The 27,188-nt window shown below is 35.1% G+C and overlaps 4 protein-coding genes and 1 long non-coding RNA gene across 10 annotated transcripts in view; 2 read left to right on the top strand and 3 right to left on the bottom strand.

Moving 5' to 3' along the window:
• SAB (HYPERSENSITIVE TO PI STARVATION 4) overlaps positions 1–3,932 on the bottom strand; it is a 37,179-nt gene extending 33,247 nt beyond the window's left edge. For 2 of the 3 annotated variants that reach the window (XR_015820871.1, XM_088221566.1), the window contains exon 1: positions 3,429–3,931. Coding sequence is in view for 2 of the 3 variants with exons in the window: in XM_088221566.1 (XP_088077692.1) it covers positions 3,429–3,499 (71 nt within the window). In the remaining variant the exon portion in view is untranslated. Of the gene's footprint in view, positions 1–3,428 lie in introns of all 3 variants that reach the window. The other variant, XM_088221567.1, reaches the window with a different exon arrangement.
• A 2,187-nt stretch (positions 3,933–6,119) lies between these two features.
• On the top strand, positions 6,120–11,032 carry LOC110810145 (Sas10/Utp3/C1D family). 2 transcript variants are annotated; one of them, XM_088221573.1, is made up of 9 exons: positions 6,120–6,553; positions 7,781–7,832; positions 8,224–8,311; positions 8,624–8,803; positions 8,891–9,067; positions 9,155–9,322; positions 9,408–9,562; positions 9,680–9,803; positions 10,740–11,032. In XM_088221573.1, exons 2-9 carry the CDS (start codon positions 7,789–7,791, stop codon positions 10,749–10,751), a joined length of 948 nt encoding a protein of 315 aa, XP_088077699.1. In that variant the 5' UTR covers positions 6,120–6,553; positions 7,781–7,788; the 3' UTR covers positions 10,752–11,032. The 2 variants fall into 2 exon arrangements, with proteins under 2 accessions (XP_088077699.1, XP_088077698.1); XM_088221572.1 differs by having other exon boundaries at positions 7,770–7,832.
• Positions 11,033–11,499: 467 nt separating this feature from the next.
• CLT2 (CRT (chloroquine-resistance transporter)-like transporter 2) lies at positions 11,500–16,671 on the bottom strand. Of its 3 annotated transcripts, none has more exons than XM_088221568.1 (10): positions 16,029–16,668; positions 15,715–15,860; positions 15,339–15,508; positions 14,635–14,750; positions 13,993–14,092; positions 13,862–13,897; positions 13,713–13,763; positions 12,508–12,631; positions 11,942–12,067; positions 11,500–11,837 (listed from the first exon to the last, which is right to left on the bottom strand). In XM_088221568.1, exons 1-10 carry the CDS (start codon positions 16,457–16,459, stop codon positions 11,689–11,691), a joined length of 1,449 nt encoding a protein of 482 aa, XP_088077694.1. In that variant the 5' UTR covers positions 16,460–16,668; the 3' UTR covers positions 11,500–11,688. The 3 variants fall into 3 exon arrangements, 2 of the variants coding, with proteins under 2 accessions (XP_088077694.1, XP_088077695.1); XM_088221569.1 differs by having other exon boundaries at positions 15,339–15,376; positions 16,029–16,666; XR_015820875.1 differs by having other exon boundaries at positions 11,815–11,837; positions 13,713–13,785; positions 16,029–16,671.
• Positions 16,672–17,084: 413 nt separating this feature from the next.
• On the top strand, positions 17,085–19,868 carry LOC110810128 (uncharacterized). The gene is made up of 5 exons (XM_022036204.2): positions 17,085–17,242; positions 17,972–18,025; positions 18,554–18,634; positions 18,786–18,967; positions 19,562–19,868. Exons 1-5 carry the CDS (start codon positions 17,146–17,148, stop codon positions 19,658–19,660), a joined length of 513 nt encoding a protein of 170 aa, XP_021891896.1. The 5' UTR covers positions 17,085–17,145; the 3' UTR covers positions 19,661–19,868.
• An 801-nt stretch (positions 19,869–20,669) lies between these two features.
• On the bottom strand, positions 20,670–22,754 carry LOC110810139 (uncharacterized). The gene is made up of 4 exons (XR_002538941.2): positions 21,637–22,754; positions 21,473–21,545; positions 21,353–21,403; positions 20,670–20,950 (listed from the first exon to the last, which is right to left on the bottom strand). It is a non-coding gene; the product is annotated as an uncharacterized LOC110810139 (long non-coding RNA).
• Between the last annotated feature and the right edge of the window lie 4,434 nt (positions 22,755–27,188).

Raw genomic sequence — 27,188 nt, 5'->3', positions numbered from 1 at the left:
ACTAAGAATTGGACCTAGTTACGGGACATTGACTAAACAGAAATTTTTTAAAAAAATGAAAGTATGAAAAGCATATTGTTTTAAACACCAAGGGAGTGTCGCCCATGTACACATATTATCAAGTCAATCAAAGTATGAATAAGGTGCATCATATCCTCTATAGAACAAAGAGGATGACCCCGTGACAGAAAAACAAGGTTTTAAAACCATCTATCTTAAAGATATCAAAACCATCTATCTTAAAGATATCAAAACCATCAACATCCTCAACCCCATCAAAAGCCCTCTTATTTCTCTCCTTCAGCACCATTCAAAACATAGTTAACGGGATAATCTCTACTTGTTTCCTACAACCTTCCTCTAAACCCAAATTTCATCCCTCACCGAACCTGCCATTACCTAATTGATGTCAAGCAGCCCATAAACCATAATCTGTAACTTACAAACCACAAGCATTCCTTAACACTAGTCGTGGAGATTTCTTAACACTAACACTTGTCATTCCTTCACTCCACCACGGTTATCCACTAAAGAGTTATAAATCTTGACATCTATTTACTGTGCAATTGCATAGATATAAGGAAATTGAACTTTAAGGGGTACCTCCTTCCATCCAATGATTTTCCCATAGTTTGACTCTATCCTCCTTATCAACCTTCCACCTAATATTTTACTAAAAATTCTCCCGCCCTCGGCCAATCTTCTTCCATAAATTCTTCCCACGTGGTCTTGAACTCACTTTTGTAAAATACCCACTGTCATCCCTATCATATTTAACTGCTGTAATTCTTCTACATAGAGCATCTTCCTCCATAATGAATTTCCATAATCACTTACCCAACAAAGTCTCATTCATCTTCATTAAAGAGCGCAGACCAAAACCACCTAGATAAAGTAGCTTTTTAAGCTCACTCCAAGCCACCAAACGATACTTCCTGCTATCACCCATGTCCCCTCAAAGGAGCCTGCTCTTGATGGCTTCCAAATTCTCAGCCACACCTCTCAGAATGGTCAATATGAACACGTAACAAATTGCTCAATGTACTTTTTATGAGTGTAAATCTACCTCCGTATAGATAACAGAGCTCTTTTCCATCCTTTCAACCTTTTCTCAAATTTGTTCACTACTAGCTCCCACATCATTGCCTCTTTGAATTTAGCGCCAAAAGGTAAGCCTAAATATGTGATAGGCAAGCTAACAACTTTGCACCCTGGAGCCCTTGTCAGACCATTTGGATCTCCTTCCGACCTTAGTCTCACCATTTCTGACTTGGAAAGATTGATGTTGAGCCCTAAAACTGCTTGAAAACCCATCAAGATACATATGATATTCAACAAAATTCTCCTGTCAGATTCATAGAAAAGCAAAGTATCATAAACGAAAAACAAGTGAATTATCTCCTCAACCTGATCCCTCATCCCCACTCTTAAGCTACTGAATAAATCACACTACCCGACTCTTGTGAGCGTGGTGTTCAAACCTTCCATAACCATAATGAATAGCAAAGGAGATAGTGGATCATTCTATCTAAGACCCCAAGAAGTTTGAAAAAAAGAAGAAGGGCTTCCATTAACAAGAAACACAAAGGAAGTAGTAGTGATGCAAGCCTTCATCCAGAACCTCCATTTCTCTCCAAAACTCATCCCCCCAAACATATAATTCACAAAGCACCAATTCACATGATCATAAGTCTTTTCTATATCGAGCTTATAAAGCACTCCTTCCCTTTTTTTATAAATTGGTTCATCGACCACTTTTATAAAGATTGCATCCAAGATTTACCTACCACCCACAAAAGCATGTTGACATTCCTCAATCATCTTGTCAATGACCTTTGTCAACCTCTTCACAAGGATCTTAACTATTAGTTTATAGATGCACCAAGCAAGACTAATTGGTCTAAAGTACTTAACGTTACAAACTCTCCCAAACTTGGCAACAAGTACCAAGAAAGTGACATTAAGAAATTTAACAAAAGACCAGGCTTCATGCAATTCCTGAAAGAGATCCACAATGTCTTTTTTCATTATATGTCAAATTCTTAAAGAAACCCATGTTAAATCCATCTGCACCAGGTGTCTTATCTCTTCTACATGACATGAGACCATCAAAAACCTCATCTCCCAAAAAGTCCCTTTCTAACTGAAATCTATTGACTAAATAGAAAATGAAAATACGGGAAATATCTTAGTATCTCTAATAGACTATTTAGGAAATATTCTTATGTTCTAGTACTCCCTCAACCTCAAACTCACATAAGATGAAATTCATTACAACTACATCAAAGCAAATAAAATAAAATAAAATAAATAATAATAACCTAGAAAAGTAATAAGAACTTGTAGTTTTACAAAATCTATGAAGGCTTTTACTTAACAAAAGTAAAAGAACTAGCACAACAAACGCTCAACCAACAACTTTCAATAATTCAACCAACAAAGACTTGAAGACTGGCTCAGTTGAAGAGTTATGAGGTCGATTGAGTATCAAATGATTACTCGTCACCAACAATAATTATGTGTAGCATTCTTGTCACCCCCTATTCATGCTATCCGAGATGAAACATACATCACCATTATTTTTATGATTTGGAGTAGCTCATTGATATTTTTGCCGAGTTCCTTTGTGTTGTATATCTCTTGTAGATTGGCCGCATTCCATGGCTCCTCTTAATATTATTATCCTTTTTCTTCTCAAAGAAAAAAAAAACTTAATCCTACAATTCTCAACTGTATATTTCAGAAAAAAAACAATAATTCTCAACTGTAAAATAATGTTATCTGACAGTGACTGAACAGTACCCCCCTCTCATCAATTTTTTTCTCTCAAAGAAAGAAAAGGAAACTACGTCCAGTTCAAATACATAGGTGGTGCAAAATTCATCTCCCTTCCCTACAAAAAACTCTTAGTCTTACCATGCATACACATTTACTATTACCTCAAACCCAAAAGAGCCCAGCCACTTTACCGGGCCTGTTCCTGCATTCCTGCAGACGCTTGATTACGCCCTATGCTATCTGTTATTCAAAGTTAAAACTAACAATGTCTTCACTTCATGTTTATCCGCACCTGATGGCGCTAAATGGCACGGATAGCGTTGCAAATAAAAGAAACCAGCAAATCCTATTCCCTTAAAGAAGCCGAACCACTACGTTCCAAACATTGAACAAGGACAAACTCCGTTTGATCAGCAAACATTATTAGTTGCAGTGCACGTAAAACACATCAAGAGCAGGTCCAAAACGACTATTGCAACAATTTAACTGAGCAAAACGAACGAACATAGTTTCACTTATGCGATCAAGCCAAAATCCTAATAACCGGAAAAGAACAAGCATAGCGATTGATGCACTTAATCACATGTATAAATATATATTCATACGTATGAATGCATATTAATTTGAAACGGTAAAATTTAGGGACTTACATGAAAACCATCCATAATGTGATGGAAACCATCAAGAATCCGAAGAGGAACTTGACAGGTGAAGCCGCCATGATCAATTGTGAAGAAATTGTTAGTCTCCACAATTCTGTAATCCCCAATCAAATTGTCCAGTTCCGGAGGTTGAAACAAACCGACACCTCTGCACATAACTTCATGTCCAGAAAGCAAAAGAAAACGATAAAAGAAATGAAAATTGAGACCCTAAATTGTTCGAGATCGTCGAAGTATTCGAGGAAATGGGACTCAGTCTTCGAGCGTGTCGGTCGGGGGAGAGAGAGAAGATCCGATCCGTGAGGTGCTCGCTGATACGAGACACACAGAGAGAGAGAGAGAGAGAGAGAGGGAGACGGAGAGAGAGAGAGAGAGAGAGAGAGAGAGAGAGGGGGAAAGAGAGGAGACTGTTTCTGTTTCGATGGATGACCAGTGTGCCCGGCCGGGTAGGATCGAGTGTAGTGAGGGTGCATGGTAGGGAAACGTGCACGAGATGTCCCTGTTGTGGGAGTTGATTGACTATCATGTCCTCGGAGACAGGGATGGATTTAGAGCAGGTCAACGACACAATTTTTTTTTTTTTTTTTTTTTTCTTCTCTCTTTTGGTTCAAGGGTGGTGATGGGGATAATCGAGTGGGACGTGTTTTGATCCTCGTTCCCGAATTTTGTTTTTCTTTTTAATTATTTTATCATAATAATAAAATGTCTATTTACTGTAAAATTAAAATTCAATAAACAAACATAAAGTTGTTCTTAAAGAATTAATTACAAAGACTTAATTCAATCTTGATAACCTCTACATTTTCCCCTGTGCTCCAGACATATATCATATTTCAATTTTGTATCATACCTAAAACTAATACCAAGAATAATAATAATTAAAATGATCAATTTATGCACAAGATTATATTATTATTTATTTATTTATACGATGATAAAAATAATAAAATAATATCAATTAAAAATAAAAGGAAATGTAAACAAAATAATAAGGAAGGAAAGAGATAGAAGGTAACCTCAAAGAAAATATCTTAATCAATCCAAACTAGCCCCACTCGTAACTCTAGCCCATACGAACTCTAATACAACCCAACTACTAAGTCTGTTCGGCCCAAATGACCAAACTCAATCAGTGCTCACAATAACCACAACAAACTAAAAAAAAATTAAGGGGGGATTTTATTCGCTCTTCGATGTTCGAGAGAATGTGTTTGGGTTTTTCCTATTTGTACGCCAAGTCACAACAAAAGAGATGCAAATTATCGGAAAGACACATGATGCGAGAGAAAGTAACGTGATCTTGTCTTGACAAATAAGGAGTCAAGTAAAAGAGACAAGTGCCTATGACAAATGAATAAGGTCAGAGAGAAAGTCAGTATATGATAGACACTAAGAATAGGTGGTGCATAAAAAGAGATAAAAGAGAATGAGAGAAATATACGGAAAATAAATAAAAAAAAAAAAGATCAATAGACCGAGTCATTTATAAATTATAGTATAATTATGTTATGTAATATTATAGTTTAAACTGTTATTTCGTGTGTTGATTGTTTAATTTTAAAATAAAATTACAACAATAATGTTATATAAAATTTAGTGTTAAATATCTGTTGTATGCATAACAATTGATGTAGATGGGTTGAGGATTAATTGAAATTATTTTAATCAATATTTGTAATTTTTTATATGCACGAATTAAAAAAATAAATAAATAATTTTTTATTTATTTTAAAAGATTGTCTTTATTATCAATTACTTGTTCTTTATAGATAATTAAAATATTCATTACTAGTATAAAATATAAAAAATAGTTTATTATCTATTATTATGTAACTATTTAAGATTTTACGTAATTTTATCTAAATTATATTTGTTTTTTTTTTAATTTAATGTTGAATATATAAAGTTGACATTCAAAAACTTATATTTTAAAAGTTCAAATATTTCAATCAATTTTTTTTTTATTGATACGTAAAAAGTTTTTATGTTGAAATTAAATATAAATTTGTTTATAAATATAATTTAGTAAATTTCACATTGAAAATAATATTTTAAACCTTTTTTTTTATCTTTTAAGTTTTAAAACTTAAAAAATATATATATGGGTGAAGTTATTGCTATCTAAATTACTTGAAAAACTTTTCAAACCTTTAAGTTTTCGACAAAGAAATTATATCATTTTTATTATAATACTATATAATAAAACTATACAATTTATTAACTTATTTTTTTTTTAGATTGAGTTAAAAGATACTCACATTCAAGTCGTAAGAATTTATTAAAAAAATATCATATTATCAAAGAAATATATTTTTGATGCATTAACACTTAATATAAATGTAAAAAAATAGTAAATATTATAATATCTTAAATTTATATAGTATTAAATATAATAAATAATAAAATAAAATATAAAAAAGATTAAAAATTAAAATAAAAAATGAATAAAGAAAAATTGTCAAAAAGAAAAGAGAAAAAGAGAAAAGGAAGAGAAACATAGAAGAAGGAATGAAACGGAAAAAAGGATGAACGAGGGGGCCAAGGCCTGGCCCGTTTGGGTCTTGGGCCCCTTCCACAATTCCATTTATTGCTTCACTTCTTTTCGGCCCAGAGGAAGCCCGATCTGTAGAGCCCAGACCAAGGGCAAACGGCGTCGTTTTATGTAGGTTTTATTTTCCTGCGTGCTTGTCCCGCTCCACGGAAGGAAGAATCCTGCTCCGCGGAAAAGAGAGATCGGGAGGGAGAGAGAAACGTGTAGAAGCGAGATAGACTGTTCTGCATACCAAAAGGGAATCGGTGAAGCACGGTGGAAGCGGAAACCAAACAGTTGGCAGATTCTGTGGTTCAGTTATGGCAAGAGTTCATTCGGAAAAGTTCCAAATTTGAGCTGGGGCGTTTAATGCTTACAAAGAGGGGAGATTATTGCTTCGGCAGAGAACATTTTTTGGCGAGGAGAGAAAGGAAGTAAGGAACGAAAACAAGCAAAAACATAGTTCACAGAGTGTGTGGAAGCGGCAACAGATTGGAAGAAAAGGGAAGAGCTTGAGGCCGAGAGGTGGAGGCGGCGAAACCTTTAGAGAGCAGTTTAGAGACTTCCAATCGGGACCACTTAGGTAATTCCTTGAAAAATCCCATAATTGATTAGTAGGAGGTTCTGTTAGAATTCCAATTAAGTTTTTGGAATAACCTTCTGAGTGCTTCAATTGCTGTGAATGTTCTAATTTGAATACGTGTCCTTTGATCGATAATATGTAAACTTGATACTGTTTCTAGTGATTCACAATCATGGGTTTTCTTCCAACGTCCAAGTTTGCTTGAAGTGAAACAAGGTCTTAATGAAATAAATCTGTTCAAGGGATGCATTCAAATGGGGAATCATGTACGGTTTTCCTCATCTGTGAAAAGTTCGTACTTGAGTAATAACAAAGAATGTTATGCATTCCTAGGAAGATGAGTTGAAATTAGATTTTGATTAACAACAATTTTTTACTCTAACAAAGGCTTGTGGATGGGCTAAGTTTTTGTTATACATGCTTTGGAGGCTTGAGAGGGTCTTTAGATGATACCCTGGTCTAGGGTCTTTCACCCTTGTTAAAAATTTAACATAGGGGCATGGCAGGATTGTTTTTGTTTATACCTTTCTTCTCTGTAACGACATATATATTAACCTAAAATCATTACATTTTGAAGAAGCTCCTTCACAACTCAGATTTCCGGACATAATTCTTTTTGTCTTTACCTCTCCATGCTATTTCATCATTGTGATAGATATATATGACATTGTTGAATCTTACAGTAACGAAAACTGTATACACACTCATATTACTTGTTTTTAAAGTAAGCTAGAATTTATTTATCCTTTACTTAAAAAATAATATTTTTTTAGCAAAATATTATACATAAATATATATTATGTATAACATACATAAATATAAATATCAAAACATATTTTAAATAATAAAGAAGGCTCAGCCTAGATGATAGCAGTCCTGGCCCATAAATCAGAGTTTGTAATTTGTAAATGTTTTAGAACCAAGAATTTAAGCACTGACCTTGAAAACCTAGCTAACTTTTCTTTAAACAACTTGCTTCTCAGCTTTCAGGTATTTCTTTTCCCATCTTCAAGGTTGTTTCTTTTTTCATGACTATTTTATTGTTGTCTTTTATTCTGGAGTCCAAAGCATCTCATTTTCTGTCGCTATTATTTTTCGTTAATTTTATGACTGGTATGTGCTTTTAGTAAGCAATTTTAATGCGAGATTAAATTAGAGTCTCAGTTCTTTGAAGTTTAATAGTTGTATTCTTAAAATTTTTGGATATTTATTCCAGCTGCTATACAGTTTAAACAATGGAGGGGACTGTCAACTCATGCAATGAGGAAAGAGTAAAGAAGTAAGTTTATTCTATATTTTTAAAGTTATGTTTGGAAAAAAGTAATTTTGTGAATTTTATTTAGAAATTCTCATTATCTTTAAGTAGGAGAGTGCTGAAAATCCCATTAAATTTTTTAAAAAATTTAAAGTAATACTAGAATAATAAATTCTGAATGTCATTTTATAAGATAAATTTTTTTTTGAGGTAAAAATCTTATAAGATAATGTTTATCTATTCCAGTTGAAAGTCATCGTAGTTTTGCAAAGGAATTCGTAGAAATAAATATTTGTTCCAAATGCAAAGTTCTTCTTTTTTTCCCTTTATTGATTTTAAGAGTCAGAATGAAAATCTGAAGATTACTTATCAACACCAGAGATTTAGTTTTACTATTTTTTTGTCATTGTATCAGAGGAGCTCCTCAGTTAGCTGCGTTGTTGAGAGAGATGAAGGAAGGTTTAGATGTCGCGAGGAACAAAGTGGAAGCTTTAACTGCAAAGGTAGGAGACGCCAATGGAATCACATTTTTCAGCATCAATTTAGGTTTTGCTTACAAACAGTGAAACCAGAGTACATATAACACTTTTGCCAAATCTCTGTCTCGATGGCTTTGTTTTGGCGTGAGTGATGTTGGTTTAATTTCCTGATTAAGATTTCTGTTTTATACTTATCATGTAATTGATATGCACCTTTTTCTGCCGTAACTGCCTCCACCATGATCCGTAAATTTAAATGTTTTTTAATATTTATGGGAAAAATATTTGATCTTATCATACAATCATTGGTGTATGATGTTTCCATGTCTATGATAGGTCAAAGCAAATAATTATCCAACAGCTGATGGGATAAGCTATCTTGAGGCCAAACATTTGTTGCTTCTAAGCTATTGCCAGTCACTTGTTTATTATTTGCTACAGAAGGCAAAAGGTCTTTCCATTGAGGGACATCCAGTAGTTAGCAGTCTTGTGGAAATAAGGTTGTTTCTGGAGAAGGTAGGAAAATGCATAGATATTCGTTTATCCTTGATTTGCTTGATCGCAGAGTGTGGAATCATACTGATTGTATCTGTATTCTAATAGATTCGACCAATTGACAAGAAACTCCAGTATCAAATTCAGAAGCTTACAAGGGTGTCCACTACAGAGAAACCAGGTCTCAGTGAAAAGGATCCGGAAGTATCTAAGAAGTCGGAGGATCTGTTGAAATATCGCCCAAATCCTGACATGCTTGTTAGCAAAACAGACTCAATTCCAGAGGTGAGCTTGGTTAAAATATCTCTCACTACTTTGAATAACCAAATGATAATTTTTTTTTGAAAAAAAAATATTTTCCAATATTTTCAGGATGGCACATATCGACCCCCCAAATTTGCACCTGTTTTTATGGAGGATGATAAGATCTCAAAGCAGGAAAGAAATGCATTAAGAAGGGAGAAGGAGATTTTGAAGCAAGCTACACAAAGTAGATACATGAAGGAAATCTTGAATGAGTATGAGGGGAGACCTGAGGAGGTATGTCGTCAACTGCTTGTCTGGTGCTAGGAGCATTGGTTTTTGAGTTCAACTGATATTCTCGTGACTAACGAGTGAAATGCAGGTTAGGGATTTTGTTGGAGCTGAGAGTAGGGAACTCGACAAATTTAGGGCAGAGTGGGAAGAACGTGAACGCCAAGAGGAGGAGCTTTTCACTCGTGTTCCTCGTACGAGAGAAGAGAGGAAGAGGGAAAAGCACTTAAAGAAATCAAGAAATGGGTATATATGATTTGATATTAGTTTTGGTTTTAATCTCAAGTTTCTTTCTATAACTACATGAATTTGATATCTACAGTTCATTTTCATTTTTAATTGATCTTTTTCTTGCTATCTCAGGTTGGCTGGCCTCACTGAAGATTTCTCTGATATCAAGTTTTTATCCACGGGGGATGACGCTGATGAGCGGACAACAGGCTTCAGAAGCAGTAGAAATGGGATAGGGAACCTTAAGAAACGAAAGGTACATCTGCGTTTCTGTCTTTCTATAAGGTCTTCTCACTATGTTCATCATGTAGTGCTGATAACTTGATAGACTTTTGTGGTATATTAAGTACAATACCATGATATCAGCGCAATTCTTTAACTGCTGTATCTCAATTAATTGGTAGTTTTTTCCGTGTAATATGAAGGCCATTCTTTTCTGACAAAAATTAATTGGAAAAGCAGTAGAGAACTGTAATTTATAGTTGTGATATTTGCCAGTAAAGTTAGCTTTTGCGGTTAAAGGGTGTAAAGTGGGCAGTGGCTGGTTTAGTTAAAGAGAAAATATAGGCGTTGAGGACATCTATGGGAATAAACACTATAATAAGAATTCAGGTCTTATCTCTCTGCCTACCTTATGGAATATTCTGAAGGAAAAAGCCAGAAGAGCTTTTTAGTGTTTATTTTCTTTTGATAGGATTTAGAATATTTGGTTGTAGATCTTAGGTTTTTTTTTTAGTTAAGGGCATTTTCTTTATATTTGTGAGGACTTGGGGATTTTTAAAATTTTTATATGCAATTACAAACCGTTGGTGTTTTTTTTTTTTTGAAATATAAGCACCAAGGTTTTGTAATTGCATAAAAACCCTTGGTGCTTATTAATACTATATTTTTCAGGAAAAAAGAGACTTGAGCCGCGAACATGTATTTTCTGACTGAGAGAGATTTCCTTGGCCTGTATTGTGTTCATGCAATATATTTGACATGTGGAGCATTTTAGTATAAGTGGGTATAATCAATCAAGTCATAAAAACTTGGAACTTTTAGTAACACAACGAAGTCATTCAATAACTTCGTTGTGTTACCAAAAGTTCCAAGTTCTCTTAGAATTTTCTTTAAATTGTTTCTCTCTGCTTCTTGAATATATTGCAATTTTTTTGGCGAAGTAAGAACTGACACTCTTCTCCTTCTGCAGAGGAAGCATTGAAATACCAAAATCTAAGGTTTACAGAGCAATGAAGGGAGTTGTAGTCTTTCAGTTCTTTTTCCAGTGCCAATTCTTATATAACACACCAATGGATTCATCGCAGTTACTACTTTGCTTCATATGTTTACTTCTGATTTCTTAACGAATATCTGGACTGTGCGTTAGATATCTGTAGGGTTTGCCAAAGATAATTGCAGAATAGTCATTAGTATTTTATAAAGTAAACTGGTTGTTCTATGGACAAATTTTCATCCATATGTATATCAAGGCAGTTTTGAATTTGTGGATTCTAGATATCTAGATTGCTTGCGTTCTTTGAATCGGAACATCTGGATGTTGTAGACAGAAGGCAGCCTCTATGAAAGAACAGAATTCAGTTGTCTAAAACAGCTACTACAATATTGGGACTCCAGGGCAGAAGAATCCCAGGACAGATTTTAAGTTCTGATTAACAGTTAAATGGTGTTTTGGTTTTTATTTTTTACATATTTACACTTGAAGAAATGTAATTGAAAATAGAAACACAATTTTAAGAAGATAATTAAAATATATTGTGTTTGAAAGAAAAATAAAAGAATGTTGCGGCTTACAGAAATGAAGATTGTATAGGTGGTTTGGGGATTTTCAAATACCTTATATTTACCATTTTTCAATAATTTGTCTTTATCTTCACATATGTATATACATTGAAGAGATATATAAATGTAGAAATTTAAATGACATTCAAGATAATATTTTACAACTAAAATGCGGTCCAAAGAAAAATCTATTATAAACTTTGCAGTCAACAATATTAGACAATGGAGGTAAAGTGATATATATTTGAAAAAATTAGACTTGCAATTAAAGAAAGATCTTCAGTTTAACTTGTATCTCCATAGCAAAAAAATTCTGAATCAATCCCCTGTTGCAGTAGGTCTACTAAATGCCAAACAAATCACGGTCCGTGCTCAGGAGGCTTCCTTATGTTGTATAATACAAGACCGAATACAAGAATCATACTTCCTAACAGAAAAAAAGGGCTCAAGCTTACACCTTCAGGGAGATATGGCAATGGAAGAGACAGCACATAAATTGCAATTGGCACTGCAAAAAGGGATCAGAATGTCCATTAGGAAAAATGTCCTTCAGGTCCGTTACAGGTAGAACAAAGTGTGCAAGGAAGAGAGAGAGAGAGAGAGAGAGAGAACCTGATAAAGCCATGAGAAGAGCAGCAACAACAGCAGAGGAAGTCTTAACAATATTCAGCACAGATATGTTGAGAGAGATATTGGAAACTATGTAAAGCAGTGGAAGCAAGGGAGCACCATCACAGCCTGAGTAGACCACAGGTGAAAAAATAAGGAGACTAACTTGCGAAAAACAACTTGAAGAAAGGAGTTATGTCAAAAGTTTGTCTCATAGACTAATTCTAGGTAGAGTTGAGATATTGCTAGAATTTTAATAGTGTTTTAATTAAAGAAAAGATTTCTTCTGGAGATCCATTTTTATATTCTGCAAAAAAATTTCCAAAACACTTAATTGAACCAAGTGTGAATTTTCAAATGAATTCCACAAGAATAATTGATTTGCTCCAAATATGGGTTAAATTAATAAATCTTAAGGAAAATTCCAACGCGTTTTTTCGGTCCTTATCTCAAACCAGTAACTTGTTTCAACTGAAACATTAGCACAATTTACATGATAATGCTAGACAGGTACAAAATTATTTACTTCTAAACTGGGACTAGTGGAAGCCAAATCCTTAGGAGCTTACCTGGTATGCTGGCTCCAATATTTAGAAAGCAACCAGCACCACTCCTTAGATATGAAGGAAGTTGAACGAACGGAACCCCTTTCAAGTTTGAGAGAAAAGGTAAAAGGAGAAATACGAAAAGAGCCTACACATAAGAGAGACGTTACAGTTTAGGTAGAGAAAAATCAAAAGCTCAAATCATTAGCAGAAAAATTAACAAAGAATATTATAAACATCTATCAAGGACAAATTTGATGCACATCAGCACATATCATATATTAGAGTAAACTGGATCCAGAATTGCCAAGTTTTCTGAAGGTGGAAATAATTGGTGAAAAGTAAAGGACTCTGCTACGAAATGTGTACCCACATCTGTGCTTTCAAAAAATTGATCCTAGAACTTAAAAGTTCTGTTATGTATCTGTCTGTATGCTTCAGAACCTCATCTGCGCTTTTGTAGAAATGGGTTTCCCACATTGATAGGGCTTGTGCGATTGATACTAAAAACCTCAGGAAAACACCAAAACCATTATATGTCATTGAAGAACGCAATGACATTCCAAAACAATAAAGAAACAATTGCTATACTTTCCAATTGGCACCTAGTGTCCAGGAACAAGATTACTGCCTACTGGTATGTTTTGTGCAGTTCTGTTCAGACCTCCACGGAAAAAGGAGGGAAAATTTTGAAGTTTATTACTTGAAAAGGAAGAAGTTACAAGCTGCATAGTGAACTGGAGTCCAGGTCAGGAGTACTTAGGATATTGGGATAATTTTCAGGGATGAGTCAGCTGGTTAGTTATACAGTTGTAGGTAGTACTGTCAGGAATTTTCTGTTCTCAACCATTCTATTTTGTTATCTTGGATTTTCTGCTTGTACTGGTTGAAATAGGACAGATGTGCCAATTGGTGGCATACTGCAATTTGCCTACCAAAGGCTTCTGAATCAATCAGCAGTCTCTAGAGTCCCTTCTAAATTCTTTCTTCTCATCCTCTCTTCTCCTTCTCTTCTCTCATTCTCAACCGCAAACCTCTCTTCTCTTCTTCTCTTCACCTCTTAAAATTTCTTAGTTCCCTCTCTCAACGATTCACACAAGTCAAAGAGGAGGTCATGCCTGAAGCTCCTAACAAGTTCGTTTTGTGCTCCAGAAGCAAACTACCGCTTACATATATAATACCGTGAAAATACAACATACTAGCTCTCATCAGACTCATATTAAGACTACCTGAAATCCAGATCCAAAAGAATTGACGACGAATATGTCCAGCGACTTCCCCTACATGCATGTAAACTGCAGACTTTGAGAAATTCAGTGCACAACTTGCTTAGTAGTTAATACCCATTAGAATTGATGCTTGATGGAGAAGGGCATACCTTAAGGCGCTTTGCAGCATCAATGAAAACAAATTCCTGTTCATAGACCAATAACAGATGTTGTTTGTTTGGCTTTCAGAAGCTTAGTAACCCCAAAAAAAGAAACGATAACAAATGTTCATCCTCATAACCTTGATAATAGATGCACTAGCTTGAAAAGCAGCTGATAGTATCATTACAGTTGGCCAAACAAAATCAGTTCCAGACAGCATGTGGTCAGCATTAAACCCACTGCAATTGCAAGCAATTGTCAGGATGCAATTTTGATTCAAGAGGCAAGAAGAAATGCAAATAAACTGTGATCCATGAACAAGGTCCTGATGCTCCATTTCTGCATAGCAACTGTCTTCGTGGTACAAATTTCCAGACACTGCAGGAAAGAAAGGATAAAAGGAAAGAAGAATTTCAAAGGTGATTTGAGAATTCCAGGAATTTATGATGCACTGATGCATTTGCTTAAAAAGAGTCTTTCAGGAGAAAATAAGAGAGACCTAAACCAATTTAAGTGACTGATCTCCAAAAATATGTTCTACTTTTATTCATCTGAAAGCATAGAGCTTTGAAGGACAACTGTCACATAAGGGTGTACAAGCGAGATTTGCATGTCAAAATTTTGCCCAGGTTCTTTGATAACTACTTATCAAGAAGTACAAAAACCAAAAACATATTTGAAACTAAACTTCAACATAATTAACAGATAAAGTTGGTCATGGTTGTTTAATGTTCAATCTCCGAAAAGGATCCTCATGGACATGATAGAGTCAATCAAATACCTTGAAACTGCCACCACTACACCCACGGCTACAAGCAAGCAACCAGCAATTTGGTTGAACAAATACCTTCTTCTCAGGATAATAGCAGAAAAAATCAATTGCCACACCAAAAATGTCTGCAGAAAAAAAAAAATCATATAAATAAAACCCACAGAAAGCTATATGGAGGATAAACACAATTGGGAAATACGACAGCAATGTCCTAACCCGATTCCCTCATAAATATGAATTAAGCCATATACTTCATTGTTCCATATATGTTTTCCGGAGAAAGAAAACTGTATAGAACATGAAATCATAGACATGACCACTAAGTGTAATGAAGGGAGAACTGTCACGACACAACTCAGAAAATCAAGCATTGTGCAGAATAGCTTCATGAATCTCAAGCCACATTTTAAAGGGAAAATAACTCCTAAATAGGAAAATTTTGCATGAGTTACAACCTTTACAAGAGAATATATTTTTACTCTACTTTCACATATGATATATATGCCCATAATAATTGCTCCATTAAAATACAGCACACAGTTCTTAATCTCAATCCGATTTCACACAATATTGCTGCCTTTAGACACGAAACCAGAAACCAAAAAAATTTAAATACGGGATAATTCAATGGATAGATAGAAGCATAAAGTATTGATTAACGTTAAACAAAGAAATATCTCTCTCAATATTCTGACCCATAAAAGGAAAGATACCTGATTCAGTATTGGTATGGTTGGTCCAGGAAGCATGGCTGTACAATATAGATAAACATTCAATATAAAAATTAAAAGATACACTGAAATTAATAGGACCAGAAATGCTTTTCTCTCTTCTTCAGAGAAACCAATTTGCTTCCTCTTAATTATCGACTCTACTCCGCTTTCTACATGGCATCACCATCATCAAATGAAGTAATGACTTTTTACCAAAAGAAATAACGTAAAAAACTAATGCTGAAACTGGGTAACTGTAATTTCAATTAAAATTATTTGCTTCAAAAAGGAGATTCTTACAGAGCCAAAAGCTCTGAGGGAATTTCTTAAATCTTAAACTGCAAATTAAACAAAGCACACACGAACACGATGGTACCTGCAGCTGACATCCCACTGGCAACTCCAAGAGCTTCTAGAATACCAATGGCCACAAACCGTGATTTAGGTAGCGCCATCATCTCATTGGTGACCATCCCCGCAGCGTATCTCATATACAATATCGAAAAGTAAATCACCACGTACCTGCGTTTTGCAAAACCAGCAGAGCCATTTAAACGGCACCGTTTAAACACGTGGTGATTACCCAGCCAATTCCAACGAGAGAAAGAAGCAGAATTAGGTCCTTCAAGAAGTTGAAATGCAGAAATCACATATAATGAAACAAAATGGTAAATGAAGCATAGTAGATACCCGAAAGTGGTAAATTGAGCTAAAAAGAAAGGAAACTCTTTCATCGGAACGAGAGCGAGCTTGTAGAGCACTCGATTAGCAACTGCTAATGATATCGAAATCAATGAGCTGATTATGGTTCCTCTGTCATTATAGGACGTGAATGAGTCCTTAGGCAAAGCACAGACTACGAAATTAGATTTTGTTGATGGCGACCGGCGTAGGACGTCGGAGTTTCTACCGGTGAGATTATTTCCGTCGAAAGATGAATTTTTAGGAAGTTGAAGATGGAGCCTTCGATTTCGAGGAAAGAACATTGTCGGAGAATGATGCTTTGGGGCATTGAAGCTGTTAATTACGTGAGACGTCGGGAGTCGCGAAGGGTTGTGACGCAACGACGACGTGCAAGGAAATCCCCTTGGTAACAGGAGAAACTGCGTCGTTTCGGGCATTTGTCAGTGTGTTGCCCAAGGGTCGAATGTAATCTAGTAGTTGTGAGGAAGAAGAAGCTTTCATTCAACAACCCGCTTATCCCGTTGACTCTGAGCTGCAGTCCGGCGGGAGCCAGGAGTTCCCAGAAGACGTGGCGGTGCCAGCATCGTCCCTGTTAATGAATATAAATTCGAGGCGGTGTCGTTGTAATCCCTGTAGATATACAGACATCGGGTTTATATTGATTCATTTAGAAATAACTTAAATTAAGTTTTAAATTACATAAACTCAATAAAAAATTCATTAAATATTTAATTTACTTTTTTAGGTATTATCTAATATGTAACTAAAAATTATTATTTATAAAACAAATTCTATATGTAGTTTGATAATATATTTAATAAAATGAATAAAAAGTCCATTACATATTTAATTTATTTTATAGTTTATCTAATAAATAATTAAAATTATTATTTAGAAAAAATTATTTATGTATTTTAATAAATATATTAAATAAAATAGCAAATTTGTGCATCAATATTTTTTAATATGAAAAGAAAAATAGGTAATATGCGAAAGAAACTTCTAGACACGTCAAACGTCCAAAATTAACTTTATTTAAAAAAAAAAATCTAAAAATTGACTTATTGTCCAAGCAAACTAAAAAATAAAATAAAAGTTCCACGGCATTCTATATATAAGACTCATGGTACTTCTGATATTTCTTGGTGGCTTTTTGTTTTCGCTACTAAGATTTCATAACCTTCAACTCTCCAACGATATGCCTCGTCGAAGCTCCACAGGTGAGTGCTCTGTTCGGCCATTTTTTTGGCTTCCGTGATTATGATCGTCTGCGGTCGTTGATCTGAATCTGCCTGATTTGAAGTTTAAGTTTATATCTATCTTAGGATTTACATTTTGTTTATCCTAACTAGGATTTTAGGGTTCCGTAGAATTTAATGATCGTTTTTGTAAAAATTGAATGTAATAAATTTTTTAGATGTATATAAGATATTTTTTGTTGTCTGGTTAAATTTTGGTCATTTTGCTGGATGAGCTTTTGCTTAAATTTGGCGTCGAGTTTGGTTTGATACATTAGTGAGGATTTCTATAAGGCTGAAAGGAAGATGATCATGGTTAGGGTTGGTAATTTTCTTTATGCAACGGAAGAGATTTGGATTATTCATATATGAATTTTATTATAAATTAATACTATTTTGTTTCAACGGAGAAAAAAAGTTGTTTCTATAATATTCTTGCTCTTCTTTTCTGCTGTACTAATTTTTTAGCTGTCTTAGGTATTATTGATTTTTTGATCGGAGTAATCTTGAAATATTTTGGAGATATATTTGTGTGATGGTGATTATATAAGAAACAAGTATAATTATTTGATTTTGACATTTCATTGCTTTCTAGTTTATTCTTTGTATTTCTTACTTTCTTCCTGCCTCTCTTCATATGCTCTTATTAAAACAGTTGATGATGCTAGTTGTGACACTGTCAGTCTAAAGTGCCACTCTTTAATTTTGCAGGAAGGTCGGCTTCTCGCCCTGCTGCCCGTCCACTTCGCAATCCTCCCCAACCAGGTAATTTACTTTTATGGTCTGATAAACTGCAATTTACTTTATCGTTTTATATTCTTCAAGAATCTTGGCTTTAATTGATTCAGAAATGTTTAAGCAATAAATCTTTTAGATTATTCCTAGACACATATTGCGCATGCTTGGAAATTTTTTTATATCTGTGTCTTAGCACTTGTTTTTGCACACAAATACTAGATTGATTGGGCAACTGTGGTATTCCTAGTGTGTTTTCATCTCATCTTCATAAATCATGTGAAAGATGTTGTAAATATCTGTCGATGACAAAATTGTTCTGTGCATGGAGTTGTGAGATTAGGTATCAGTATATTGCGAATGTGTTTTTGTCTGGTCGTTGTATGATCTCTGCATTAGCATAAATAAGATGGCATAATATGTGGTGCTTGATTGATTGTGAATTTCTCATCCCAGAAATAGAAACAAAATTATAGTATTGGTGTTGCTAGGATAATAATCTTTTCTATTAGAATCTTAACTAAGTTTTGATTGTATACTTTTCTGATAAACATACAGTTTCTCCTGCTCCACCACCGGCTCCTATACAAGGTAGAAATGGCTCTATGATGGGAGGTCTTGGTGCTGCCGTTGCAGATGGTGAGTTTACCTCCTTGGATCATTTTTCATCGAGTACTTTATGTCGATAGTCAATCTTATATATTAATGTAAAAAATATACGTATGAATCTTAAAAACTTATACCGCCAATCATATAAGCATAAAACTAATTTTAGTTCCACTACGTATAGGCTTGGCTTTTGGCACTGGCAGCGCAATTGCTCACAGGGCTGTTGATGCTGTCATGGGACCCCGTGTCATTCAGCACGAGACTGTACCTTCATCTTCTGCTGCTGCTGCTGCCCCTGCACCAACAGCAAACAGTATTGGAGGTTCTGATGCTTGTGGCGGTCAATTCAAAGCCTTAAGTGAGGTATTATTCCCTTCTTAAGTGAGGATTTGTTGCATAAATTTTATTATATTTGAAGACATGTTGCATACAAATGATCATTGAACCTGTTGAAGCTAATTTCTTATTGCTGTTGAGCTCTCTATTGTAATTTTTTTTTTTAATTTTCAAGTACTTTTTCTAGGAAAGATTAAAAAAAAAAAAAAGAAACTTATTGTTTGTTATTATAGTGCCCTGAGCCAATACTTTTTGGATAAATTTGTAGAATAATAACTAATGTTGTTAGGTAATTATTATGAACATTTACTATTAGGTCTTCTAAAAGTACAAATGAGGTACCATATTTTACAAATTTCGTTAATTTATTTAAATATTTAACTAAAAATCGTGAAAAAAAAGTTCATAAATATTGATTACATCTACAAAATTTGTTGTTCTCTTGGTAACTTTTCGATCATTACTGTAATTTATTGATAAATTAAATTACTAAATTAATTTATCTCTATTTGTTCCTAATAAGTTTTTTGATTATAATGCATGGCTAATTAATAAATAAAACTAAGTTGGTGTTTTCATATGAGTTTCTTATTGATTCTTTTCTGCCTTATTTATTTGCAGTGCTTGAACCATTACGGAAGTGACATCAGCAAGTGCCAATTTTACATGGACGTGCTACAAGAATGTCGCCGGAGTTCCGGGACTGTCATGGGTGCTTGATAGTCGATCATATTTTGTTATTTAATGCATATTACTTGCATCGAAATCTTATTATTTGGTTGTGTTGTCTTCGATTGAGATGTAGTTGTTGATGTCAATTGGGACACAGTAGGACAAACATTAGAAGACATTGGAGAATCCATGACTTCGAATCTTTTATGATTTTATTATCTCAGAAAAGTCTTTATAAATGTTTTATATTAGAAAAGTGTCAGATAAAGTTTAGTTTGATCCTTACATTTATTTTTTTTCATATATTATGCCTAATATATTTCGTTTTGTAAATCCAATTTTTGTTTTGTTCTCTTTTTCAGTTTCAAGTTCTATGGGATGCCAGGATGTGGATTATATCTTATTGAGATTATTAAATTTTTAGATGAGTTGCCGTGGTTCAAAATTAATCAAGAACTAAATTATATGTTTTTTTCAAAAATTATTCAAATTTTCATTAGATTTTTGATTGATCATTGACTGTTATCCATCGTGTCTGGCCTGAATTTTGGGCTAATGGTTATTTGGATTCTAGAGCGCCGCAGAATTCGTTGGTCGTTTTCATTCATCTAAAATCAGTACTGTCATTAGATTTTCGGTTGATTAGAGGTTACCATACGTCTTTTCTCTTTGAGCTGGGGCTGGACCTGTCCGGTTTGAAATTCAGCCAATGGTTATTGAGTACTGCAGAATCTGTTGATTGATTTCATTCATTCGATATACCGACTGACTTTTTTAATGTTCTTTTTCATGTTTCTTGGGGAGTAGATGAAGCTTACTGGTGAGATGGATTAGTTTGTGGATTTGAAATCATATAAACTTGACGTTCACTCTTTGTTCTGTGAATGATTATGAAGATTTGTAATAAGAAGAGGAAGATGATCACGATTACACTTGTCAGTAGCTTTCTATCTACGGCTGAAAGAGACTATATTTTTGGTAAAATATTTTTTACTCTAACGAGGGAGAAATTGATAATCACCACAAGTTTCGTTTTGTTCCTGGACCAATTTTCGAGTTGTTCTAGGTAATTTTCAGCCTTCAATTGATATAATTTGCAGATATGTTGATACCCATACATACAAACACACATCCCAGTTACATTTTTAAGCATGGATCTATGACTCTTAAGACATGGAATACAAAGTACAACTATAAATTCCCAATCAAAGAACACCTGCAGCTTAGAAAGGAAACATAAGCAGCTTCTAAAAAAGAGATCAGCTTGCATCAACAGCAAAAACTGCAGCAGCCACACAAAGCTGCAGAATGAGAGAACCGCAGCAGCAAAAACGAATCCTACAAAAATTCTACCGTATTAAATGCATAAATAAAATAAAAAATTTATCATTTATTGTGTTAAATTAAATTTTAGTAAAAATAAAATAGTCATAATTTAAGTACGTGATTCTAATTCTAATAACAAACTAAATGAAAAAGAAAATCAAATTGTTTTCAAAATCCAATTTATTATTTATACTTTCTTATGTTATTTTTCATGTAAAAGAATTACCAGGTTAAATCAATAGATTGTACACAAACCCCATGTACTTGCATAAACTTAAAATTTCATAGGAATTTTACAGTCAAAACATAAACAGAAGTTGGTAAACCGATCGACTATTATTAAGTGTAACTTGGTCGTATTACATGTGTATCTGTGTTAAGGAACTGAACTACATGGTGTGAGTGGAAAATTACCTGATTGTTGTATATATCTTTCAGTTTTTTCTCCCAGTCACGAGCATTAATCTACACAACAAGCACAATTTAGGTTAATAGCAGATATGGAGCCGATAAATGAACAAAAGAAAATTATACCTCTATGTTGCCAGAGAATTTCAATTGCAAGTATAATTCTGTGATGTCAAACTTATCATGAGGAAGATTGAATCTACAAAAATAAGATTATCAATATTCTGAGACTTGACACAAAAATGCCAAAAAGTCAAACAGGTCGATTAGTTGAAGATAAAAAAACTCACGGAATCACAGTTGCAGAGTCTCCTATTTTGGTCTTTGCAAAGTCGCAGTGTTGATCGTTGAGGGCAATTTCGCCTTTCTTGATGGTTTTATCTTCAGTGATCTTCTGTTAAAGGTGTGTTTGGTGTAGACACAAGAAAAAACTTGAAGGTAACAAAAAGGAATAAGACAACACCTTAAACAGAATGAATGCATGACTTCTAAAAAAGAATCAACTACTAAAACAGAAAGGCCATTAATGAAGTTGTTGAAGGTGAAGATTGAAATCGTCAAAAAAATAAAGAAGTAAAAAAACCAAAAATATATCGAAAACAAAACGAGTAGAGATTGCAATTGAAATTGAACTAGCAATCAAATGAAAATTCAAAACACTTGACGGAAAAAAAAAAACAAAACAAAATGATATCAAATAGCAACCAGTAGGAAAAAAATAAATTGAAAATAATTTCAGCTTCATCTACAACTTCCAAAGAGAGGCTCTCGCCTTTCTCGTTCAACAACAAAAAAGTATGTAAAACAGGGGAAGTATAAAAAAGAAGCAATAAAACCTTGAAATGCAGTTAAAAAAAATAAATGAAGCAACGGAAACTTCATCATCAACAAGAAATAAAGGCATCGGAAACACTTCAACGGAGTAGGGAAATTGAAATCAAACATCAGATGACCATTAAACACAGATTTAGAGACACAAATGAAAAGAACGAGTTTGTCAGGTAACGGATGCCAGGTACAATTTGGGGATGGATGCAATGAGGTATGTTTCCAAATCATGATCGTAGATGTAAGCTCGGTTGGTAAACTTGTTTCCTCTTTTTACAGACCTAACCTTCGTCTTAAGTGCACGACTTGAACCAACCATGTTTACCAAGCTGCGGTATAGGGGAACCAACGGGAACACTTGCGAAACAGAGAAGGCTGCTGAACAGGGAGGGGAAGAAAGAGAGGAAAAAGAAAGAGAGAGAAGGTACACAACCTAGGAACAGATATACACATATATTTATTTATATAAGGGAGAATCTTCTAGACTCAGAGAAGTAATGCTAACTTTTTTCAATGGACAAATTATTTTCGTCCCACAAAAGTCACGTATAGACCCAATTGCATCTTACCGATTCGAATCAATCAACTAGAAAAAAGTGTTTTGAGTTATATAAATCAAGTAAAGGATTTAATTTCATGTCAAGGAGACCGAAGACTTTTATCATAAATTTGTTAAAAAATAAATAATAATTTTTTGTCACGAATCAAAAGATGCCATTTTACCTAGTGTTGGAATATCGCCTTGACCACGTGAGAAAATAATTTATACTCTTTTAAGGTCTAATTATCCATATAATAAAGTTAAATGCATTGACCAATTAGAAAATAATTTATATTCGTTTAACGCCTAATTATTCAAAGAACAAAGTTAAATGCCATTGACCAAGCGCTCGGCAAACTGAATTGGGATTGGTTTGGTAGCCCGTACACGTATACTCACCATTTTGTACACATCATCGCTACTCCTAATATCATTAACGCCTATTTCAATACCTGCTTACGTCTGCCGAAAACGTAGCTCAGTGACATCATATATATCGTCGTTCTTTTTGCTCGTACCCATCTTTCTAGCCATGGAGAATTGATACTCAAATTATGCCGTCGTTTCAGTTTATAGCTGAATAAACGATGCCGTTTAGTCTCATTAAAAAAAAAAACACACACACACACCGAAAGAATTGACAGGTAACTTAATTTTCATTTTTAAAATTTTAATAAATTAAAATTTATTATTATCGTGGCTGTCAAATAGGCAAAAGTAATGGAAGAGAATAAGATCGCAGTTTTCACCGATTCAACTTTAGCGATAAATGCTCTGACAAAGGAAAGTGACCGACCTGAAATGGTGTATTGCGCCATTAATTCAAGAAATCCTTCTTCACAGCCGGGTGATTGATTTACATCAGATACGGACAGAAGCACGTCCATGGGGCCTCATTCACTGTTTCGCCCACGCATGTATTTATATACGGGAAGAAAAAGAAAAGATAAACAACCCTAACATTTTCCTACCGTGGAAACAATATAATATAACACATTAATCTTCGCATTAGATTAGAGTTTCTTACAGATTTTACCTAAAGAACCTGATTGGTAATGGAACCAGCATATTTTGTCTTCTTCCCGCAACATCCACCTGCAAGCCTTGTCGCCTGTACCTAACACTTGACTCGAGCATTCGCGCATTGTCGTCTTACTCGATTTGGTCGGTTTTTTGGGGGCGAAACGTTCCCCTTTAGCCTAGGTTCTCTCTGATTTCACCTAGGTACAGACAAGATAGGTTGATATTTTCTTTATGTGCGACCTTCTTTCTCTCCTTCCTCTGATGCGCGCCTCAGCCTTGTCTTAGTCCGAAAAAACCTTTTTTATTTGTCACTCGATAGCCAGAAGAATAAAATACGAAAGTTCTTCAGATGGTGCCGTTTGGAGATGTAGGAGAGTGGGCATGGGCTGTGGACATCGGCCCTCATGGTTTTTTAATTTTATCTTATCTTCCATTTTTTATTTTTGAACATCTCTCGTTCTTTTTTCTTTTTTCTTTTTTTTTTAATTTTCTTTTTCATCATAATGTATGCAGAATCTGATGAGATGATAAAACAAAATAAAATAAAATAAAATGAGTAAAAACAATCAAAACTTGTACTGATAAATATCATAAATGTAAACTCATTAAATCTTTTCGCTTACATTGTAACGGCCCCGGAAATTTAAAATGAAATATGTGTATTAAAAATGTCAAATGCGGAAGCGAAGTCAAAATTTCGATTAACATCCCTTACACTAAAACCAAAAACATGCTCAAAATATAAAAGATCAAACTAACTAAAAGAGTGACTCGAAAGTAAAAGCTTTGAATATGACTATGGAGTCTTTAGACGTCCCCTTCGTCGTCTTCCTGCGGGACGGGCTCGGGAACAATGTCTTCCTGATCTGAAATGATTAAATAAGGGATGAGCTACACTAGCCCAGTAAAGACATCACGATATCTCACCGTCACGGAGGTAAAGGTGGGTAGAAAACACAAAAGACCAATGAAGCATGATTTACAACAAATCCTTTTATTAATAATAAAATCTTTACCATCCACTTACCTCGGTGAAATTCATAAAACAATATACGAAAGTAATAATATTATCATCATCATGAAATCATATAACTGTATAACATAATATTTATCACGCCTTTTGTAATTCAATCATTTCACAACATTTTTTCCTCATTTACCAGCCTACTAGTATCCATAGGGATCCATAGGGGTCCCGCTACCCGTTACCCTTAACACTTGTAATCAGATTCCAGGGCCGTCCCCATATCTCGTCCGGTATGGGCGCAAAAACTATAAACCTCAATACCCCGTCCGGTATGAGGGTGAAATGGGTCGTCCTTATACCCCGTCCGGTATGGGCGCCAAAACACATAGAGTCTCTATACCCCGTCCGGTATGAGAGACCACAATCCCGGTAGGGTTCCCTAGGACCCGGTCCGTCCACCATCTCCCAGGATATCTAGTCAGGCTGACCACATTATACAATTATCAATCTACATAATCTTTCATTCTCCTTTTCCTCAGTCAACATCATCAATTCACATACAAACAAGTAAAACAGTAATTTATGCCAAACAGACAACATACAGCATTGGTATCTCAGTCATTCAACCCATAATCAATAAAACAGTAAAATATGCACACGAAACTATAAAATGAAAACATCAAACCTCATACTGCATTTAAAACTGTAAAATAGGCCAAATAACAGTTAACCTGTAACGGCCCCGGAAATATTAAAATGAAATGAGTATTTAAATATATCAAATGCGGAAGCGAGATCAAAATTTCAGTTAACATCCCTTACACGAAAAAAACCAAAAACGTACTTAAAATACAAAAGATTAAACTAACTAAGAGAGAAACTCGAAAATAAAACTATGAGTATGACTACAGAGTCTCTAGGCATCCCCTTCGTCGTCCTCCTGCGGAACGGGCTCGGGAACCATGTCTTCCTGATCTGAAATGGTTAAATAAGGAGTGAGCTACACTAGCCCAGTAAGAACATCACGATATCTCACCGTCACGGAGGTAAAGGTGGGTAGAAAAACACAAAAGACCAAATGGAGCATAATTTACAACAAACTCGTTTATTAACATGAAAACCTTTACCCTCCACTTACCTCGGTGGAATTTATGAAAACAATATAAGAAAAACAATAACATTATCATAATCATTGAATAATATAAGCTGTAAAACATAACACTTATCACGCCCCTTGAAATTTCAATCATTGTACAACATATCTTTTTCTCATTTACCAGCCTACTAGTATCCGTGGGGGTCCATAGGGGTTCCGCTACCCGTTAACCTTTAACATTCATAATCAGTTTCCAGGGCCGTCCCCATACCCCGTCCGGTATGGGCGCCTAAACCATGAACCTCAATACCCCGTCCGGTATGAGGGTGAAACGGGCCGTCCCCATACCCCGTCCGGTATGGGCGCCAAAACCATAAACCTCAATACCCCGTCCGGTATGAGGGTGAAACGGGCCGTCCCCATACCCCGTCCGATATGGGCGCCAAAACCATAAGATCTCCATACCCCGTCCGGCATGTGAGACCACAATCCCGGTAGGGTTCCCTACGGACCTGGTCCGTCCACCATCTCCCAGGATATCTAGTTAGGCTGACCCCCATAATACAATTATCAGTCTACACAATCTTTCATTTTCCTTTTCCTCAGTCAGCATCATCAATTCACATACAAACAAGCAAAACAGTAATTCATGCCGAACAGACAACATACAGTATCAGTTTTTCAGTCATTCAACCCATGATTAATAAAAACGTAGTATATGCACACAAATCTGTAAAATGAACACATCAAACCTCATTTTGCATTTAAAGCTGTAAACAGGCTAAATAACAGTAAATCACCAATCACACTAGACTCGGGCTCCATTAGCCGCCTTAAGCAATTTCACACATTCGTTAATTCAAGAAATACCGTTTTATCATTTTGAACTTTAATACCGTGATAGGAAATAGGGTGAGGGGTCCTTACTTGTTTTCGGGATCCGAATACGATTCACAGTGCGCCTGCAGGCCGTCCCTAATTTTCCCTGAATTTTTCCCGGGGAACTGAAACACACTAACAGTACCTGCACGTGTTCCAAAAAAAATCCAAATTAGGCCCAGGGCCTCTTTCGGCCCAAATCGCAACTCCGGCACGGCGGCTCCGCCGTGCTCCGGCGACGGCGCCGCCGCTGGCGGCGGCGAGTCGCCTCGGGTTGGCTGTTTTTGACCGTTTTCGGCCGAATTCGGCCACACTCGCATTGGTCCTTGTCAGAAAACAACCCTAGGGCCCTCGGGGGGCCAAAAAAATCACGGAAAAGCGGAGCTTACCGGCGGCGGCGCTCTCGGGTACGGCGGCTCTCCGGCGAGGTTCGTGTTTTGGTGATTCGGCTTCGGTCAACCTGTAGAGAAAAGAATGGTGATCACGGTGATATAAAAATTGCATCGAA

Source organism: Carica papaya, chromosome 1, assembly GCF_054855325.1.
Source record: "Carica papaya isolate Zhongbai chromosome 1, ASM5485532v1, whole genome shotgun sequence".
NCBI lineage: Eukaryota > Viridiplantae > Streptophyta > Magnoliopsida > Brassicales > Caricaceae > Carica > Carica papaya.
Note: the sequence above shows the minus strand (reverse complement) of the source record. Positions and strands in the feature narration are given on the sequence as shown.